At 40.8% G+C, this 21,225-nt stretch overlaps 1 protein-coding gene across 1 annotated transcript in view; it reads right to left on the reverse strand.

The window, feature by feature from the left end:
* rassf3 (Ras association domain family member 3) overlaps window positions 1-21,225 on the reverse strand; it is a 74,770-nt gene that overhangs the window by 8,351 nt on the left and 45,194 nt on the right. The window contains exon 3 of the mRNA XM_047389814.1: window positions 4,743-4,850. Coding sequence (XP_047245770.1) covers window positions 4,743-4,850 — 108 coding nt within the window. The remainder of the gene's footprint in view (window positions 1-4,742; window positions 4,851-21,225) is intronic.

The raw sequence follows: 21,225 nt of genomic DNA on the forward strand, positions 1-21,225 counted from the left end.
ATCACATCAGTCTGATGTGAGTGCTTGGGAATGCAGAGAGCAGGAGGGAACCAGCCTCAATGTTGAAATATCAGCAACAACCTGGAACGTAAACTGTGAACTGCTGTTACCTTCTGCACAGACCGAATCAGGGTGAATCAACAGACACAGCAGTTTAGCAGCAGAATGAAATAAATGATAAAAAAAATAATATGTGAAAGTTTTCAGCACTAACTTACAGGAACCATTTAAATCTTTTTTTTTTTTTTTTTTTTAATGGGGTTGTTTGGAGTAGCTCTGAGCAGTCTGTGTCTTACTTGGAGTAGAGAGATGGATCTCAGTTACCAGGTGTGGGAGAGTGAGAGCTACTCTATGCTCTGAACAGCAGGAGAAACCCAGGTCACTTAGTGAAGAGTATAAACTATTCTAGATCTTTGTCTCTGGAAACCAGAACTGGCCCATGCCCATCGACACGTAGCAGCTTAGATTCTACTCAGATTGAGACTCTTGCTTACAAAGACAGAGTGTCTTTCTGAACAAGAGTCTCATGTAAAACTGAGGACTTGTTGCTGCATTCAGTCAAACTGCTAATAAAGTTTAAAGTTGGAGTCGTTTCAGTTAGTGTAAAATTCATTTTTAATTGGCTTTTCTTCACGCAGCTGCTGGATTCTTCTTCCAGATTCTCCAAACTGAGAAGGTTCTGATCACTGTCTACACCAGGCATGGTACAGACTACTCACAACTACTCCAAACAACAACACAGTCAATAAGAATCAGAATCAGAATCAGAAAAGCTTTATTGCCAAGTACGTTTTTGGACATACAAGGAATTTGTTTTGGCGTAGTCGGTGCAATACAATACAAATTAAACAGTATAAATATATCTACAATATAATATAAATATATGTGCACAGTTTTAAGTGAGTGAGAGTAAATATAGAGCAGTATAAGATGCAAGAGCAATACAACAGTGCAGATGATCAGTGTGCAAGTAAAGCAGGAGTCCAAGCTGAGCGTTAATGTAACGCATAGAGTTACAGGTTACAAGTGTCCTGTCAGCAAAAAAGGGGGTGGGGGGGTGGGGGCGGTGGTGGGGGAGGGGGAGTGTCAGTGTGGTTTCCAGGCTTTGTTAACAAGGCTGGTGGCAGATGGGAAAAAACTGTTCTTGTGGCGTGAGGTTTTGGTCTGGATGGACCGCAGCCTCCTGCCAGAGGGGAGAGTCTCAAAGAGTCTGTGACCGGGGTGGGAGGGATCAGCCAGAATCTTCCCTGCCCGCTTCAGGGTCCTGGAGGTGTTCAGTTCCTGGAGCGACAGTAGACTGCAGCCAATCACCTTCTCAGCAGACCGAATGACACGCTGCAGCCTGCCCTTATCCTTGGCTGTAGCAGCGGCGTACCAGATGGTGATGGAGGAGGTGAGGATGGACTCAATGATGGCTGTGTAGAAGAACATCCTCTGCTGGGCTTTCTTGATGAGGGAGCTGATGTTTGGCTCCCACTTGAGATCCTGGGAGATGATGGTTCCCAGGAAGCGGAAAGATTCCACAGTGTCAATTGTGGAGTCACAGAGGGTGATGGGGGCAGGTGGGGCTGGGTTCGGCCTGAAGTCCACAACCATCTCCACTGTCTTTAGAGCGTTGAGCTCAAGGTTGTTCTGGCTGCACCAGTCCAACAGATGGTCCACCTCCCATCTGTACGCAGACTCGTCACCATCAGAGATGAGTCCGATAAGGGTGGTGTCGTCCGCAAACTTCAGAAGCTTGACAGACTGGTGACTGGAGGTGCAGCTGTTGGTGTACAGGGAGAAGAGCAGAGGAGAGAGAACACAGCCTTGGGGGGAACCGGTGCTGATGGTCAGGGAGTCAGAGACGTGCTTCCCCAGCCTCACGCGCTGCAGGAAGTCAGTGATCCACCTGCAGGTGGAGTCGGGCACACTCAGCTGGGAGAGCCTCTCCTGGAGCAGAGCTGGGACGATGGTGTTGAAGGCAGAGCTGAAATCCACAAACAGGATCCTGGCATAGGTTCCTGTGGAGTCCAGGTGCCGGAGGATGAAGTGAAGGGCTAAGTTGACTGCATCATCTACAGACCTGTTGGCTCTGTAGGCAAACTGCAGGGGTCCAGGAGGGGGTCGGTGATGTCTTTTAGGTGTGAGAGCACAAGGCGCTCAAAGGACTTCATCACCACAGAGGTCAGGGCAACGGGTCTGAAGTCATTAAGCCCTGTGGTCCTTGGCTTCTTGGGAACAGGGACGATGGTGGAGGACTTGAAGCAGGCTGGCACATGACATGTCTCCAGTGAGGTGTTAAAAATGTCTGTGAAGACTGGAGACAGCTGATCAGCGCAGTGCTTCAGGCTGGCTGGTGAGACAGAATCCGGACCAGCAGCTTTCCGGGGGTTCTGTCTCCTGAAGAGTTTGTTTACGTCCCTCTCCTGGATGGAAAGAGCCGTCCTCGGCGTGGGTAGGGGGCTGGGTAGGGGTCGTCGTGGGGGATGGTTGCAGGACTGTCCCTTTGTCTTTCAAAGCGTCAGTAGAACTCGTTCAGGTCGTTGGCGAGGCGTCGGTCGTTGATGGAGTGGGGGGCTTTCGGCTTGTAGTTGGTGATTTGCTTGAGCCCTTTCCAGACAGACGCAGAGTCGTTGGCTGAGAACTGGTTTTGGAGCTTCTCAGAGTACAGTCGTTTGGCCTCTTTCACTGCCTTGCCAAACTTGTACTTTGCCTCTCTGTATATGTCTTTGTCCCCACTCCTGAAGGCCTTTTCCTTATCCAGTCTTAACCTTCTGAGTTTAGCTGTGAACCAGGATTTGTCATTGTTGTAACTCACCCTGGTGCATGATGGTACACAGCTGTCCTCACAGAAGCTGATGTAGGAAGTCACAGCCTCTGTGTACTCGTCCAGACTGTTGGTAGTAGTCCTGAACACATCCCAGTCTGTACAGCCTAAACACGCCTGGAGATTCTCCACAGCCTCACTGCTCCACTTCCTTGTCGTCCTCACAACAGGTTTGCAGAGCTTTAGTTTCTGCCTGTATGCAGGAATCAGGTGGACCATGATGTGGTCGGATTGGCCCAGTGCAGCACGTGGGACGGCGTGATAAGCGTCTCTGATGGTGGTGTGACAGTGATCCAGAATGTTGTCCTCTCTGGTCGGACATTTTATAAACTGTCTATATTTGGGGAGTTCGTGGGTCAGATTACCTTTGTTAAAGTCGCCAGCGACGATTACTAAGGAGTCCGGGTTGGTCCGCTCCACACACAGTATCTGGTCGGCGAGCATGCGCTGTGCGACCTGCACGTTAGCTTGCGGCGGGATGTAAACACCGACCAGGATGAACGAAGCGAACTCACGGGGGGAATAGAAAGGCTTACAGTTTATGATGAAGGATTCCAGGTCTGGAGAACAGTGCTGCTGAATCACTGTCACGTCGTTGCACCAACCACTGTTGAGGTAAAAACAGATTCCTCCACCTTTCGCTTTGCCGGAGAGTTCCGTGTCTCTGTCCGCTCTGTAGAGCTGGAATCCTGCCAGCTGCAGCGCAGAGTCCGGTATTAATCCACACAGCCACGTCTCCGTGAAGCACAAAACTGCCGATGAGTAAAAGTCCCTGTTTTTCCCCAACAGCAGTTGTAGTTCCTCAATTTTGTTGGGAAGTGAGTTAGAGAGAAATATTCCAGGTAACGGTGTTAGTAGTCCACGCTGGCGAAGTCGTACCAGCACCCCAGCCCGTTTCCCTCTCTTCCGGCGTTTCACCGCGTGAACAAAGGTGAGCGGAACCTTTGACCAGAATGTCCAAATATTTCAGAGCAGTAGGCAGAAAAGTTGGAAATAACTCCTCTGGTGTAGTAGCCCTGATGTTCATGAGTTCGTCTCTGGTGAGAGAGCTCCGGGTACCATCACAGAAGACCGTTTTAAAGCAAAAAACAAAACAAAACAATGCGCACCAACACGCCGAGGCGACCATCTGCGGCGCCATCTTGGATTTGGATTGGAACCAAATTAAATCTCAATATATTTAAATACTTGTAATAAAGCTGGGGCTGGAATCATCCCAGGATTTTTTTAAACTAGCTTCCCTCAATAGATTTCCTTTGGAACCTGTGAGTTGAACTGATTTGATGCAATTGATTGTTTTTGCCATCAGTTTACTCATTTTCCATTTATTTATTAATTAACTCATGTACTTAGAGATATTTCACTCACTTATTTACAAAATGTTGTGATTTATTCATTTTTATTGATTTAATCATTTCATTTAAAAATTTTTTCCTTTTTAATTACGCATTTAACTTCTGTTTTTCTGTTATTTTTATTTATTTATTCATCTTACAAATTTACAAATTTTCTTTTTTTAAATTTACAAATCTACATTTATTTTCTCATTTATTTGAATTGACAACTTTTTCATGCATTTACTCAGTCGCTCATTTTCTTTGGTTTATTTGTTCTCTCGTTTATTTTGCGTTTACGAATTTTGTTCTATTTGTTATTTAATTTGTTTATTGATTCACTTTTTTAGGCCCATTTATTGAGTTTGTACATAAGCTAATTTTTAAATGTACTATAACAAACACAAACCAGGCATCCAGACAAAGAAAACAATGATAGTAAAAAGCCACTAAAAACAAAGTGCAGATTTTACTCTCCCATTAAAACTGGACTTACTCTCATTTAAATATACATTTATTATTATTATTATATTGTGACATCATCAGCATCATTCCTCATGCATTCATGTTGAGCCTGTAATGATGAAGCATCCACTCACCAGAGTCATTTTAAGGTAGTCTTTGGTCAGCGAGTTGTACTGCTCGATCCTCTGCTTGATTTCCTCTCTGCTGAACTCCTTCCGTACCTCTCGCTCCTTCTCCACATCCTTCCAGGAAGAGACGGGAAATAAAATGAAAACATGAAACGCTGAGTGAGGCAAAATAACCAAAGCAATGCAGTGTCCATTTAGATAACAGCAGCAGGGCACAAGGACATCTACGGTATGCAAGAAAATGTTTTTAAAATTCAAATCAAGGGTTCTGGCACTCAATATGAGTCGTTTTGAGATATATAAATTAGGTTTACGCTGACCAAGCTCAGTTGTTCTTGCATTAGATGGGGCTCAGAGGCAACATGTGAAAGGCCTCCCTGCTTCAGGGTCAACCCATGGCAAAAAACTCAGTTTTTAAATCAGTCCCATGCTGAGAGACTGACTGCTAACTTTAGCCAGTCCTTAGGAAAATAATTAGAAATAAATATAAGGCTAAAGTTAATTGGTTTAAAGATTCAAGGACTTACTTTAAGAGACAGAAACGTAGACAGTGACCAAAAACACAAATAACACCGGTCACATGGAGCAGGCATTTATGTTGCATCAGTTGTATATAGGCAGCGCACTGACCTCAGAGACAATTAAATGTTTTATTATGTAGTCAGCATGACTCCAAGAAGCCCAAACGACTTATATAAACACATGTCATAAAGCACTGCCTCTGACTATACAACAAGAGCATCAAATGTGCACGTGTGAGTTTTTGGTTTATAAAACAATGATTTATTGCCATGTTATCAAAAAATTTTAGTTAGATCATTTCTTGTCCCAATTTATGTTTTTAGATCTAAAAATCAGACTCGTAGGTTTAAAACTCAGTGAAATCAGCACAGAAATTACAGTGTGAACTCCTTATCCTTCCCTGGTGTGTCCTGTGCTTACATGGGCATAGTGCAGCTCCTCTCTGCATCTGTTAAAAACCACACACACACTGCAGAATCCAGTAAAGCCTCTGAAGCACGTACACCCTTATATGGATAACACACACAATGCTGCAGGAAGACAGGAGGTGCCGATGCAACAAGTGCGGGTTGGAGAAGTTATAGGTTGATGGCTCTGAAAAACAACAGCAATGCCAGTCTCTGCAGGGACATTTAAAAAGCATGGAGTCAAACTTGACTAATATGGCACCGGTTGTAGGAGCCTTTCATTAATAACATTCACAACCCTTCTATGTTGAATGTGCAGTTTCCAGTGTTATCCAATTGTTTCAAAAAGAAACCAAGTTGAGGTTTAATCAATAAAGTTATGAAACATGTAGTTTTTTATAGCTTAATAAAAACCCACATTGTTCAGCCACAACACAGAACCAATGAACGCTGCCAGAGCATCCCTCAGAAAGACAACAACAGGTTTTGAAAAGTTAGTGTTAGGAGAAAATGTAAAAGAACCAGGAGAAACAATGAATAATTGTTCCAACCTGTTGTCACTTCCAGGTCTTCCTGACCTCTTCGACAGCCGGATTGAGCAGGATTAAAGAGGGAAAACCGACATGAACCGACATAATCTCACCTTTAAGCGGCTGCCGCCTCTAACCAGACAAATCTTATCACTAGGAAGGGACCGGTAAAGGAGATTATGGGTTCTCGTGAGGAAAGGTAAAGTTCAACGAGCAGCTAAGCAATATCGCTTGATGCCAGCGTATTATAGAGGAGGAATGTGAGCACCTTAATATTTTCAACCACACAGAGGAGCTTTATCAATTTGTGCACTCCACAAATTTGGCCTTCATCAACGGCAGCAAGAAGGAAACTGCTAAAGTCCTGTTTGCAGTTTTTCACACACCATGAAGGGGATATAGCAAAGACATGGAAGATAGTGCTCTGGTCAGAAAGGACCAAAAAATGTGGCAGAAAACAAACACTGCACATCCCCCTCAATACACCAGTTCCACAGTGAAACATGGTGGTGGTAGCATCATGCTGGGGGAATGTTTTTCTTCATCCGGGACAGGAAAGCTGGTCACATATGTGTTAGAATGACCCAGTCAAGTCCACACTCAAGTCAAATTGAGAATCTCCGGGAAGATTTGAAAACTGAGGTGTAAAGATGCTCTAAACACAATCTGGGTGAGTTTAAGCTATTTTAGAAAGATAAATGGGTAACAAGTTCAATTTTCTCCATAAACTGATAAAGAATTACCCCAAAAGATTTGCAGTTATAGTCGGAGAAAAAAGTGGTTCTACAAAGTATGGACTTGGGGTGGAATACGAAACAAAGCCACAATTTCTTTTCACTTTTCATTTGTGAAAAGGTTTGGAAACTATCCAAGATTTTCCTTCTACGTTACAATAATGTACTACTTTGTGTTGGTAAATCCTAATAAAACACATTAAAATTTGTGGCTTTAATGTAAAAAGGCTCAAGGTACCTTTGCAAAATACTGTGTTTTTGTGAGGCTGTTGGCTCAGAACAGACGGGGTTAAAGGGAACTGGGAGGATGAGAGTGACCGGATCTAAACAAACAGGAGAAGAGAGGAGCTGCGATACAATGAGATCCTGGAACAAAGCGAGTCCTCCCACTGAGGCTGAAAGATCAACACTAAACCGACGGAGCAGCAGTCGAGAATTACATTATTATAATCTGAAAGGTGTTCCTCCACTTCACTTTATCCTGATGTGTGGTCAAATGTTCTGCATATATCATGGTCACATTTAGCTCTACAGATTTAGATGCATCTTTCAGTCATTACTTCAAGCTACCAAGTACTTTAGCTCAAGATCTTGAGTGACTAGGCGTAGTTATAATTCACTTGTTGCATGAAAAAGCAGAAGTTTGCAACACGAAAAAAGCAGAACAGAAAGCACGTATCAGAGTCTCCACCCTCTTTCACCTCCAAACATTTGTCAGAGAGACACAGGACTTTCTTTCTTTAGCCTTTTATCACACACACCTGCAGCATTCCTGCCTTGGTTTACCAGCGTCATGCTCCTCTGATGTCCTCCGTCTGTAAATATGTGACATCACAGCGCCATCTTTAACCGAGAGGCAGCTACACCCAAACAGCACTAGACTGGGCTTTTCTGGGACAGACTAAACACACCGATTTAGCTACTCGCATTTTTTAAACGCTGTATCAGAGACATTTGGTTTACTTCATCTTGTAAAGTCTTTTATAAAAAGATTTCAGCAGGTCACAAAGATTTCTGCAAACCTAGGTTTTCTTCAGGAATTTGGCAGGAAAAACGACGGAAGTTGGTACAATTTTAGAAAAACATGTAATCATTATTGACCCCTACTCCTGACTCCATGACCTTTAGCATATCAAATGTATGCAGGAAGCGCAACAGGCCAAATATATCACTGGCATGTATGGCACAAAAAATAAATACTTTTAAATATTGCATCCAAGCAATCCTTTGCAAATGACATTTAGTACATTGATATTGTGATTATTACTGCGATTCAATATGTTGTGCAGCTCTAATAAACAACTACCTACAAATACTGTTTCTGATTTAGAGGTTACAGGAGTTATAATTTGCATTTTGGGTCATTCTCTTAAAATCACTTTTCTTGCGCCTTCATAATGAAAATGGAGGAAACGGCAAATATTAATTTTGCTGAAAAAAAAACCCCAGCAAAATCAAACTGTGATAATGTTAAAGTCATTATCTAAAATCTTCCAAATAAAATGAAATTTACTCATGCATTGGGAATAAAATAAATGTGCTTTCCCTTTTTGGAAATATTTTTTAGACTTCTTTTCTGACCTGGATTGCTTCACTACTAATCCAGATTATATTTGCTTATTTTTATACTTCATGTAACCCTCCTGGCTTCCAGCCCATCCCACTGTATGCATCTTCCTGCTGAATCCGGGGGGAGGGGGGTGAGTCAAGCCACACCTTTCCTCTTGGCATTCCTGCACTAATGGGACCACACGGCCCTGTGAAAAACCACAACAATGTGCTTTAAAGTGCTCACACCTTTTCTCTGCAACAGAGAGAAACAGACACTTAGATAATTCTAAAATGGACCTTCTGGGGCTAATGGACACTTGTAAATCATACAAACAACTTTGATTAGAATGCATGTCTTAAATGACAGTACAAAGTCATTTTTAAAGATGCTTCAATCTGTTTTAGAGGTGTAACAGCAAACAAGGATCATGGTTCCTTAGGTACCTCGGTTTAAAAGTCAAGGTTGTGTCCGAAATTAGTTTCACTCAAGAGAACCTTTACTTTACTCGACAGATAGATAATTATCTGAATCAGGAAATACTTCACCTTCACTAAATCTTCATCGGTGCAGATAAAGTGTCTGCACAGAGTACCATGTGAGAAGTATATTTATTGTCAGGATTTTTCTGTCACATTTGCCTTTATTTCTTATTAGTGACACAGATGTATAAATAAAGCACCTCTAAGTGACTACGCTTATACCACAGAATTTTTCTAAACGTCCAAAGAAATCTTGGGCAGCCAGTCTCAGCTGAAGGGAAAATTAGATGTGCTGCAGAATCAGATCTATACAACGGTCATTGTTGAAGGTCAATTACTTGATACTGAGTAGTTCTACCAATAAAAACTCAGCGTCATAACCACCCCAAAACCAGCAATAAGACAGGCCGGTGGCACAGTTTAACTTACCTCCATCAAAAGATCAAATTTAAAGCCAAACAAAACTCAAATAGACAAAACTTTCATCTTTTCTTGGTAGGAAAACCAGAGGTTTGATTTTGGAGACCATAAGTAAAACCTGCAGACTAAACTTGCAGAACCGCAAGGAGACCGGAGCCAGCCTTCCACACAATAAAGAGGACCACACTGACATTAAGCTCCAGAGCTGAATGCATATTTCCACTGTGGTTCAAGCAGTACAGCATGAGGAACTGAGCAGAGAACCTCCAGTCTGTGTCGCAGGAGTCTGTGAGAAAACCACAACAAGTGTGTTTGCAGAGGCCACCCAAAGATGGAGCTCAGTTCATTACCAACACCAGGATAGGGGAAGTAAAGCAAGGTTTGAAGAGGAGAGGACAGGGAGGAACATGTCATGCAAATAAGGGACAACAAATAAAACTGATAAATAAGAAGATAAAAAGGATGAGTTAATCAAACCAGAACAGACTAGAGAGCAAGAAAATCTCATAAAACTACAATAAAACCAGTCCTTCCAAGCTGTGCTCCTGCTGACTTCACATTCAGTAAAAGCATTCCCACCACCGAACCATTTCAATGTTTATCAAATACCTGCTGAGAAACAGTCTCATTAGCTTTCCTTAAAACAAACCTTTCCATACAAACATAACCACGTTACGTATACAACGGCCATCGAGTTCAAGTTTATCTGCTAGTTCTGAACCATTGAGGTTTACAAATGATCTGTTAACACGAATATTGTGCAACAGACTAAAACAACCAGAAATGCGTGTGTCTGTGTGAGTAAGTATGTGCTGGCGGAGATTATGAAACTTCATGGTTCTGACCTTGGGGGAAGTCTGCAGACAGTGAGGTTACAATAATGCAGAATGATGACTGCCTAAATGGTTGATGTGCTTCTGATGGATTATAATTTTGTTTTACTCTGTATTTTCTAAGTAGAGTTAGGTGTTGATGTTTTTTTAAGAAAATAGTAAAACCTCCTAGTTATTGACCAGGTTTTATTAGGATAATTAGTCCTGACATTACATAGAAACATCCGTAAGTCCCCTCACAAATGACTCCAATTTCTTAAAACTAAAAAATACTAATTTCATCATTTACTTAAGAGCTGATTAAGGTGTTTAAGCAACATAAAAAGACTCAACACACTTTAAACAAGTTCAAGCAATGAAAGGCAAAGCAAACAAACAGTGGCTGTAATGGAGAGCACTGACAGCGAAGTTTACAGCAGAGTGAGTTACTTATAAAGCAACACAGCGAATAACCATCGGCCTTATCGGCCAACTTAGTAACTAAATAAACCTCGAGCTGCCACAGGAAAGGGTTACAGGTCGCTCTCATGACGTGTGCGGTTATTTTCTGATAAGGGAGGTGATCATCAGGGGAAAGAAATCCAAAATGTGTGGTAAGATTGCGCTCCCTCCCCAGTCAGCTGTAATTTATCCCAGGCTAAATCCTTGTCACCTGAGCCGTAATGCTGTTTCTGTTGAGATCCAAAATATTTTTCTGTTTTACTTCATCCAGCCTGTATAATAAGAGGTTTTTGATAACTAAGGCAAAGTTTGACTTCTGCAGCAGTAAGTTTTGCATCATTTTCACCCTCTACAAAGATAAGATCAAACTATCATTGCAACAACTCTATTTTAAAGGCCTTTAAAAGACAAAGTATACCTATCATACATTATAATAAAAAATATATAAGAAGATTTGAAAAAAAAAAAAAACAAGACAAAAGTCCACACAGAAACTAACAAAACACAAATTGTTTTTAACTAAATTAACCAGTACTAAACAGCTTTCTTGAAAAGGCCTTGGGAGCAAAATGCTTTAAATCTTCCAGCAGCATCCTTCAGAATAAAATCCATCAATAAAATCAGAGAGACTTCAATCATTGCAATAGAGGACACCAGACAATAGGAGAAAACCACTGATTATCTGAAGAGCTTCAAGCTTGATAGATTTTCTTGGTTCTGTTAGCGGGTCTTTACTGATTTCTTCCTAGAAAACTGAGCCTGATTTAATTTCAAGAGCTAATAAATTTGATTGATTTCAATTTGTTTTGACACAGAAACAAAGTCTAAGGTGACATCTTTCACAATAAACATGCTACTAAAACTTTATTCTTCACATAGAAAGGTCAGGCAACTCTTCATGCACAGTTCTATCTTCAATGTGACAGAAGTAAAAGTTGTTTAAAAAAATTAGGCTCTTACACTGATTAAAATTATATGGTATAATTTTTTGACAACCTTAATCCTGCTAAAGCTTGAATATCTAACATTTTCACAGCTTTATTTTCCTTTTTATAACAATATGCTGTAAAACTCAGCAGCACATCTTCATAAAAGATTCAAATCATCATAAAAATTTTATGCTTAAAATAAAACTAATCTTTACTGGGCATGCACATATTACATATATTATCTGCTCATTTCCTTTAATAATCTCATTTTAATTTCCAAATAAAAAGGTCTCACAGTCTAATGTTTTGCAGCCACTATCATTGCATCCAGATTGGGTTGCAGAGGAAGCAGAGCTCAGTGAAAGAGCAGCTTTACATTACATGATGTTGTGTCAGAGTACTGTTAGTTGTTGCAGGGGTACACGGGTGACAAAGGAAGGTGTGTCTGAATCCAGTCCAATAAGGGGAAGACAGGAAACAATACCTGTGAGATGTGTGTGTAATGATGACTGTATCGGTGCGCAGTCAAACCAGCTCCCACCTCGCCTACAGTGGAAAATCCCTTTTAGGATTATGAATAACTCCTCCCACTGCCTATTATCAAACTGACCAAAACACACAGGATGATAATCAGCGACCACGAGCCAAACCCTCAGAAACAAGCAGAATAACAGTCTGACTTCGAAGTAAAAACCCACACAGGCAGAACAGGCTATTTTTATGACACACACACACAATGGTGGGTTATTTCACACACAGCTGTGTGAACATAAATGCTGTCATTAAGTACAAACCTAAAATTAAGTATGTTTTGAATCATGAACAGGGTGTGTGGAATGGATTTCAACACAATAAAAGGGTAACAGAACATTTCCCAATACAACAATCTGGACTTTTTTTTAAGCCTTATTAGAGTTAAAAGTCTTAGGAATATTTAAATATTTATTTCACTGACTGTAAATACTCATGATTTGATATTTTTAGGGTCCATATTGTTTCCGCACTAAAGGGACAATAGAGCAAGATGCACTGATTGCGAAGACAGGGACTGACATAGACCAATTTAAGATGTTTGAATTTTCTTCTTCAACAGCCAACCATTTTTCATTTTTAGTGCCTTCTGCTGCTCACCCACATGACTGAGCTGACAATATTTACGTTTATGAATTTCCTTTTAGCTGCAACATCCAACAATCTAGAGTACTTTATTTTTCGAAATCCATCAGGCATCAGCAAATATACAAATCAAAATACCATGTATGCTGTAAATTATAAAATTAGAAGAGATTGTGAAGCAAAGTCTAGCAGATCCAACAATGAAGACCGTCTAAAGGCAGCTGGGCCTTCTTGACACCTGAGCAGAACCACAGGCTGATCAATTCCATGTCATTTATCGTGCTTTGACTTTCACTTTCCTTTGCACACATCAAAGCGGGCAGCAGACCGCCTCAAAGAGTTCAGTGGTTTGGTGAAAATGGCAGCCTGCAGATCACAGTCAACAAAACTGCTCCCAGATGACTTCTGGGCTACAAAGCAGGATGAGACAGAATCATCATCAGACCATGGTGGCAACCAAAGAGATTAATTCCTTACTTTATAAACGTAGATGAAGAAAAGTGTAACAGCCTTCCCACTACTATAAATACAGACACAGCTTTGCCACTTTTGATTCGTGTCACATGTAGATTGTTTACTCTGGGGTCAGGTTTTAGTTATAGCAATCATCTGTGTTTGGGAAATTATCCGATTACCTGTCACGAGAAGTAGCAACTTGACCTTGCTGCACATAAAAATACAGCTGAAGAAAATGGGCGACCACTCTGAACCTTAATGAATTCCTAATGATCTGAGAAGCACATCAACATGGTTCCTAATTTGGCAGAACTACTAAAGATTTTTCATGTCAGAATCTGAAAAAGTTTCTTACATTCTGAGTTCCTTTTTGGCCCATTTTTAAAGTCTGAATATAAAAGAGAATTTAATTTGTGGCAGAGTTTTCTGCAGAAACCATACAAAACCATGCACGTATGGATGGAGTCTGCCAATTATCTTTTAGCTATTATACCTTTGTACAGAGGAATAGTTACTTAGTAACATTGAATGCCTCTGACCAAATAAACATTACTGAAAACAGGGGGATGAATAGATGGGTGGAAATCCAAAGGGGAAAAAAATGGATTTGATGTTGCAGCTCAAATAGGATGTCTGTTTTCACCACCTTTATTCAGTCCTCTGAGCGGTTTGTCCATTAAGTATTGTAGTAGTTGGGGGCAAAGAACACCTGTTCAAGACGTCTGAATGGGAAAACAGTCTAGTTGAGGCAGCTGCTGCTGTGATTCATCATGGCTGACAACCTTCTCTAGCAGCCATCGAGCACACAGGGGTGACTGAGTACAACAGCACTGTAAAAAATCTAAATAATGATTATTTTCCAAGGCTGGCTAACTTTTCTAAACATAAAGAGAGGATAATAAATTAAACACTCAAATGTAATTGAGTGAATGGAGTATTACATTTGCAGACTTTTAGTGAAGGAGATCTATTACTTCTTCCTACACTGCAGAGTTTCTCCGATCATATCAGATATTAATCTTAAAAGCCAGCTTAGCATTTGTTTTGAGGAGCCCCCTCCAACCCACACATAGTCCAGACGGACACTGTTCTCCATGACGCAGGTAGCTCTTTTCAAAGGCAGATTTATCATGTTATAAAACACCACATACTGTTCTGTAATGGAGCTGTGTTAATGTGCCTGTGAGTGTTTTTCCAGGCCTAAAAAGCCTCTGGGCCTGTTGGAGAAGATAGCGAGGGCCACACAGAGAACTGAAGAGGGAGAGTCTAATAAAATCCTGTGAATAAGAGCAATGCTTCACATCACAATGATGCAATGAATCTCAAAAAGGGAACACTGACATAAGCTTTGAAATAATACAAAAGCAGTCAGGAGGTATTGGACTTAAAATCCTAAAAGTTCGACAGCTTAATTATACATTCATCCTGCAGTTATTGTTATTATTTTTAAACCAAAAATCTAAGATGTCATCCAGCTTTCACAAGCCTGCATGATCATCTGCCATTAACCATTTTAAAAATAAAATCTCACTTCATCCTCAGCTGAACCACTAGAGGATGGATGGATTTATTTTTCCATACTTAAGTTGTGATAAATACACCCCTCAAAAAAATAAAGGGAACACTTAAACAACACAATATAACTCTAAGTAAATCAAACGTCTGTGAAATCAAACTGTCCACTTAGGAAGCAACACTGATTGACAATCAATTTCTCATGATGTTGTTCAAATGGAAAAGACAACAGGGGGAAATCTTTGGTGATTAGCAAGACACTCAATAAAGGAGTGGTTCTGCAGGTGGGGACCACAGACCACTTCTCAGTACCTATGCTTTCTGGCTGATGTTTTGGTCACTTTTGAATGTTGGTGGTGCTTTCACACTCGTGGTAGCATGAGACAGACTCTACAACCCACACAAGTGGCTCAGGTAGTGCAGCTCATCCAGGATGGCATTTCAATGCAAGCTGTTAAGCCAGTACACCAGGAGACACGGAGGCCGTAGGAGGGCAACAACCCAGCAGCAGGACCGCTACCTCCACCTTTGCGCAAGGAGGAACAGGAGGAGCACTGCTAGAGTCCTGCAAAATGACCTCCAGCAGGCCACAAATGTGCATGTGATTAGATCCTCAGACCCCTTGTGAGACCATATGCTGGTCCGGTTGGCCTGGGTTCCTCCTAATGCAGGACAATACTAGACCTCATGTGGCTGGAGTGTGTCAGCAGTTCCTGCAAGATGAAAACATTGAAGCTATGGACTGGCCCGCCCGTTCCCCAGACCTGAATCCGATTGAGCACATCTAGGACATCATGTCTCGCTCCATCCACCAACGTCACGTTGCACCACAGACTGTCCAGGAGTTGGTGGATGCTTTAGTCCAGGTCTGGGAGGAGATCCCTCAGGAGACCATCCGCCGTCTCATCAGGAGCATGTCCAGGTGTTGTAGGGAGGTCATACAGACACATGGAGGCCACACACAATACTGAACCTCATTTTGACTTGTTTTAAGGACATTACATCAAAGTTGGATCAGCCTGTAGTGTGTTTTTCCACTTTAATTTTGTGTGTGACTCCAAATCCAGGCCTCCATTGGTTAATAAATTTGATTTCCATTGATGATTTTTGTGTGATTTTGTTGTCAGCACATTGAACTTTGTACAGAACGAAGTATTCAATGAGAATATTTCATTCATTCAGATCAAGGATGTGTTATTTGAGTGTTCCCTTTATTTTTTTTGAGCAGTAAATATTTTAACAAATTCCAGTCTTTTCCAGACTGGAGAGGAACCCTGGATGCTGCTGGTTTGAAGCAAACTGAAAACAGAGCTGAAACCAAAGGGGAAGTGACGTTTTAGGAAGCAGGAAAACGGGTCAAATTTGGACAAAGGAAGGAAATCTAGCCACGGAGAAACAACACAGGAATTACTGAAAATACTGTAAATAATAGCAGTTTTAGCTGCTAGTTAAACGTAAACAAACAACCAAGCAAATGCTTTAAAAAACATTATTTTCTTTGTAAACATTGCTCAAATAAATGCTTTAATGATCCACAAATAACCCCTGAGGTTATTTGTTGTTTCCAAAACAAGCTGAATGTTTAGTAAATAAAGATGTAAAACCACAAGACAATGTAGAAGATATTTATTATTCTGGAGATGAAGCTTGTGGGGATTTTTCCTCCACATGAATCCACTTACGTCATTCATAAGTAGCCTGATTCTTTCAGTGCATAAAGAATATAAAATTGACAAAAATATGACATTTTCCCATTTTTCACTTGGCAAAGAAAATAAAATGCCTCTGGTAGGTTAAGCAGTGAGGTCATAAAGCTGTTTATAGCTGTGTGAGAAAAGAAATGAAGTAAGGCAGAGAAGATCTGTATTTCTCAACCACAATGGCAGTCAGTCTGTCTTCAGAATGCCCTTGAAGATAAAAACTAAACGGCAATTTTCCCACAACAGCAAACGAGGAAGTAAACGTCCAGCCTAGCATGACTGACTATATTTCAGCTGGAATTCTAAAGAAATCTCCCAACCCATCCTGATCAACGTAAATGAAAGCAAAAGTAGCGTAATGATGCAGCCCAGAGATCAGCCTAACAGGACACAAAGTGATTGTGACACAAACCGAAAGGAGGCTTCAGGAGGACTCCGCACCAGCAGAAGGGTACACAGGCTGCACCAAGCTATCAATACTGAACCATCAACCAACATGCAGAGGAAGTGAGGACTAAACAGGAGTGAAGGATCTGCAAACTAATCTGTTATCTCACTCTGTCAAATACACAATGATGTCAGTCGTCCTGGATCATTTGAAAGGCAAACAATGGCTAAACTCTTCGTGCAGACACTGGTTCTCTCTCAGTCGGCTGCAGCTCCTTTCTTTACAGAAAATACCTCTGAGTGAACGCTGTTCCTGAAACTAAATACCGCTCCTGAAATCATAAGCTGCTTTAGGAGCAGAAAATGTCAGCACTGAGGTATGGGATGATGCATGATTAATGGAAAGATCTGCCTGACTTAACATTCATGGATACAGCCTTCACTAAACTCGCATTATGCTTCTGCTGACGATCAAAGTGCTAGGCTAACACTAGCATCTTTACTCCCGATTTCAATGACTTGCTTATAATTTGGCTTATAATATTTTACAACAACATTCCAGGTAACCCTGTGCAAACACAACTTATTGAAAATGTATTTCTCCTGCCTAATAAACGTATTGTTTTGCTTTGAATGTCATCATTTTTAATCTGCGGTGGTAAGGAATGAGGAGTTTATTATAGTCAGGGACTTCAACACAAATCATTTAAAGAGGTCTTGTTCTGGAACATTCTGAATTTATAGAAAACTCAAATATTATATAATACTGTTGGTGTTTTTGGTTAAATAATTCACCTGTTGTGAAATCTAAAGCAAATGCTAAAAAAGAATAATTTTAAAATCACTGGTTGTTGACATTTATGGTTTTACTCTTCTAATAAAACATGTTTAACAAGAAATGGAAAGATATAGGGGAAAGACCTTCCAGTTTGTTCTTCCAGAAACACAATGTTCACTGACTACGTTGAATGCGGCTTTTCCCTCTTCCTTTTAAGTTTCACGTTTTACATGCAAGAACTAAGGAACTAACAGCTATAAAATCCTGATTAAATGATAAAGTGTTTTGAGATGGATGTCCTGAAATAAAAGCAGAAAACGGTACTCTGCCCTATTTTTTTCTATTGATAAAAAGTCAAAGCACTGCAGCTGGTGTACGTTTTTCCTTTGGTTTGACACATTAACTCAAGTCGCTTTTTAAATAGATATGTGGATGAAATTAAATTAGAAGTGGGCTTATGTCTTGTCATTTCATAGTAATGCTATGACAATCAGTGCATGAGAGCAAGCAGGAAGGTCTATCTGACAATGACAAATTTATTTTTCTATTTCACAAACTTACTGGTTTCATTTAGTTTAAAATAAAATTTCTGCATTTTTAATTTGTCAATTTGATGCTGCACATTATTTTCATAGATCCTTCACATACAGAAAATAAAACAGATTATTAAAAAATAAATTGGCTTTGGTTTAGAGTCAGAGCTGCAACTATTTCTTGCCAGATATGAACTAATTCATTGGCAAATGAAACTGGTGAGTGAAGAAACCAGTTGCTGACATCCATCCAAATCACAACCAATCACTGTCAGGACAAACTACATTACATTTTCTGTTCAAACACTGAGCCAAGCTGCAGTATCACAATGAACTGAGCAAGTCTTTCTCAGATTGTTACTTTTTACATTAATTAGTGCAAGAGGAGGGGTGTCTGCAGCACCATGGCTGCTGCTTCGGCTGCACAGTAAGCCCACAGTCTGTGATTGGAGTTATTTAAATTAAAGATGAGCTGCTTCAGCTGTCCACTGTGCATATGCGCATGTATAGATAATGGGGGGTTGAGTGGGATTACCCCGGCGTAGTTCATGTGGTCGGCGTGACATTTCCAGACAGAAACTGTCATTCACACAATGAAGAGGTCGTTAAAAAAGGCATTTGTTGTAGGGACTAAATCCCCGTCTGACATTGTTACTCTCTGTGTGAGTGTCCACAATCTGTCCATCAGCTGTCAGTCCTTGTGTTTCTCTTTATTTGTCCTCTTGTCTTTCCAAGCTCAACCTTATTAAACTTCAGTTTCTCCTCAAACACACTGCAGAGAAATAACTCCCAACTCCAAGGAGCTTCTCTAAAACAGGCTTGGAAGTATACTGCTGATGTTCTTGCTTTGACGGCAGCGATCCTCTGTGATAAATGCCAAACGGCAATGCATTCACACAATAACATCCCTATTTTCTCATTTCCATATAGACAAATGCATGAGCAACTTCCCTGAGTTTTAGATTAAAATCCTACAGAAAAATAAACTATTCCAAAGATGGATATAACTACTGACACACGTTTTATGTTAATTAGAGCCATTTTCAAGCTTTTTATTGTTCGGTCTGACCCAGATTCTGCCATTTAGCCAACAATATGTTCCAGTCTATGTTGGCAATGACTTATTCCCAAAAATGGCACATGAGAAAATACCAAAACCAGGAAGTCTTCAGACGTGCGTGCACTTCTTTCAAGCAAAAATGTTAAATTATTTAATACAAATTCATAATTTGTTATTGCCACTAAAGAGAGAAATGTCAACACAGTAGTGAGCATAAATACACATTTACAGTCTAGTTAGTCTTCTGCTTTCCAAATATACAACCAGCGGTTTCATGTAGCAGAGCCACACATTCTTTCCCAGGGGGCAGCTCCTCTCTCAAATTGTAATTACTGTTGACATGTGGGAAACCAGCGGCACCCCACTGCAGCTCCAGAGCCACAGTTTAAGGTCGTAACCTCTCACTGCAGCGTTGCATGGTCCACATTGTCCATTGGCCAAAACGCAAAAGTGAAGGGTCATACAAGGCTGTAGGATCTGCATGCAAGCTTTGTCACACAGAAGCAGACAAATGTTAAGTGGGCAGAGGGAAGAATAGCCTGATTCTGCTAACATTATGCTGAGCTGTTAAAGCGGGGAACAAACCAGCCATGTTGGCAACGCTGAAATAAACTGGGTGAGGATGAGTACAGTGACATGCAAAAGCATTTTTAAGTCTTAAACCTTTTCATACTCCTTACACCCGCAGATTTCAATGTATTTTAACTCTGATTTATTGGATTTTTTCATAAGTTTCAGAAATAAGAATCAGAAAACCGTGACATGCATACGTGTTTAACCCATTTGAGTCCATACTTTGTAGAAACACGTTTTGCTACATTTTTCTTTTCGGGTATGTGTGTACCAGCTTTTTGGCAGTTTTGGCTAATTCCTCTTTTCAAAACAGCTCAGGCTCAATCAGATTGGATGGAAAGTGTCTTTAAAAATGAACTTTTAAGTCCTGCCATGGGTTCCTAGACTTCGACTGGACCACTCCAACACATTGATATTTTGTGATCTAAATTATTTCAGTGTAGCTCTGGCTGTATTGTTTTGGGTTGTCCCCCCGCTGGAAGGTGAACCTCTGACCCAGTCTCGCACAGCCTTTAAAAGGTTTTCTATCTTTAATGCCCTGTATTTAGCTCCATTCAGCATCCCCACAGCATGATGCTGCCACCACCATGTATCACAGTGAGGATGGGGGGGGCTTGGGGATGTGCAATGCTGTGCTGTGTTGGTGGTTCACACATAACCCGTTAAAAATTGGGTTTTGTGTGATCCACAAAGTTTCTATTTGCAACAAAATGTGAACTTTAAAAACTATACACATTTGGCAAGGCATGTTAAGGATGGCGTAATTTGTCTCTACCACTCAGCACTCCAGTCCAGAACTTGTTGCATCAGAACCAGGTTTTTTTGAAGTCTAAACCGGCCAAACTTGTCAAATTCCGGGGAAACTAAACTGGAAAAACGGGGTTCTTCTAACAGTCGTTTCAACAGCTGCCAAACCGCGCTGAAAATTAAGACTATCCGGTGATTTCCCAAATAGTAGAATGTAACAACTTAAACGCGTAAAATATGTATTACCATATGTGTGACCTTATAAGAATTAAACTTAAACTATTAAAGTAAAAAGCTTTGACGATGGTTTCCATCTTTCTGTCAGGTGAAAACAATCTTGCACAACAGGTGGGCGTACTCTTACCCTGGGAGTTATTTTTGAACCGATTTTTTATATGTGTACCAGGCATAAACTGTAATTATTTAAGTTGCTACCTTGCTGTCTGTGAGTTTCCCGGAAGGCTTTTTGAAGAAAGATGTCCTCGCCGTGAAAAAGTACTCCTCGGAGTCCTCCTCCAAGCTGCTGTAGCCGCTGCTCATCGTGCTATTCCACGTCATTTGCGGAGAAAACTTCCTGACGCGGACCCGGTCTCATCAAAACTCCTCTCCGGAAATAACAATAATAAGAAAAAAAAAAATAATACACAGCTTATGTACAGAAACAGGGACCAGACACGATGATTACCCAGACGTGTGGGTGTCTGTTAACCGGTGATTCCCTCCTTTAAATCCGCTCAACTGTCTTCCAGCCGTCTCCCTTCCTCTTCTTCGGTCACT

This window comes from Girardinichthys multiradiatus, chromosome 17 (assembly GCF_021462225.1).
Source record: "Girardinichthys multiradiatus isolate DD_20200921_A chromosome 17, DD_fGirMul_XY1, whole genome shotgun sequence".
Taxonomy (NCBI): domain Eukaryota; kingdom Metazoa; phylum Chordata; class Actinopteri; order Cyprinodontiformes; family Goodeidae; genus Girardinichthys; species Girardinichthys multiradiatus.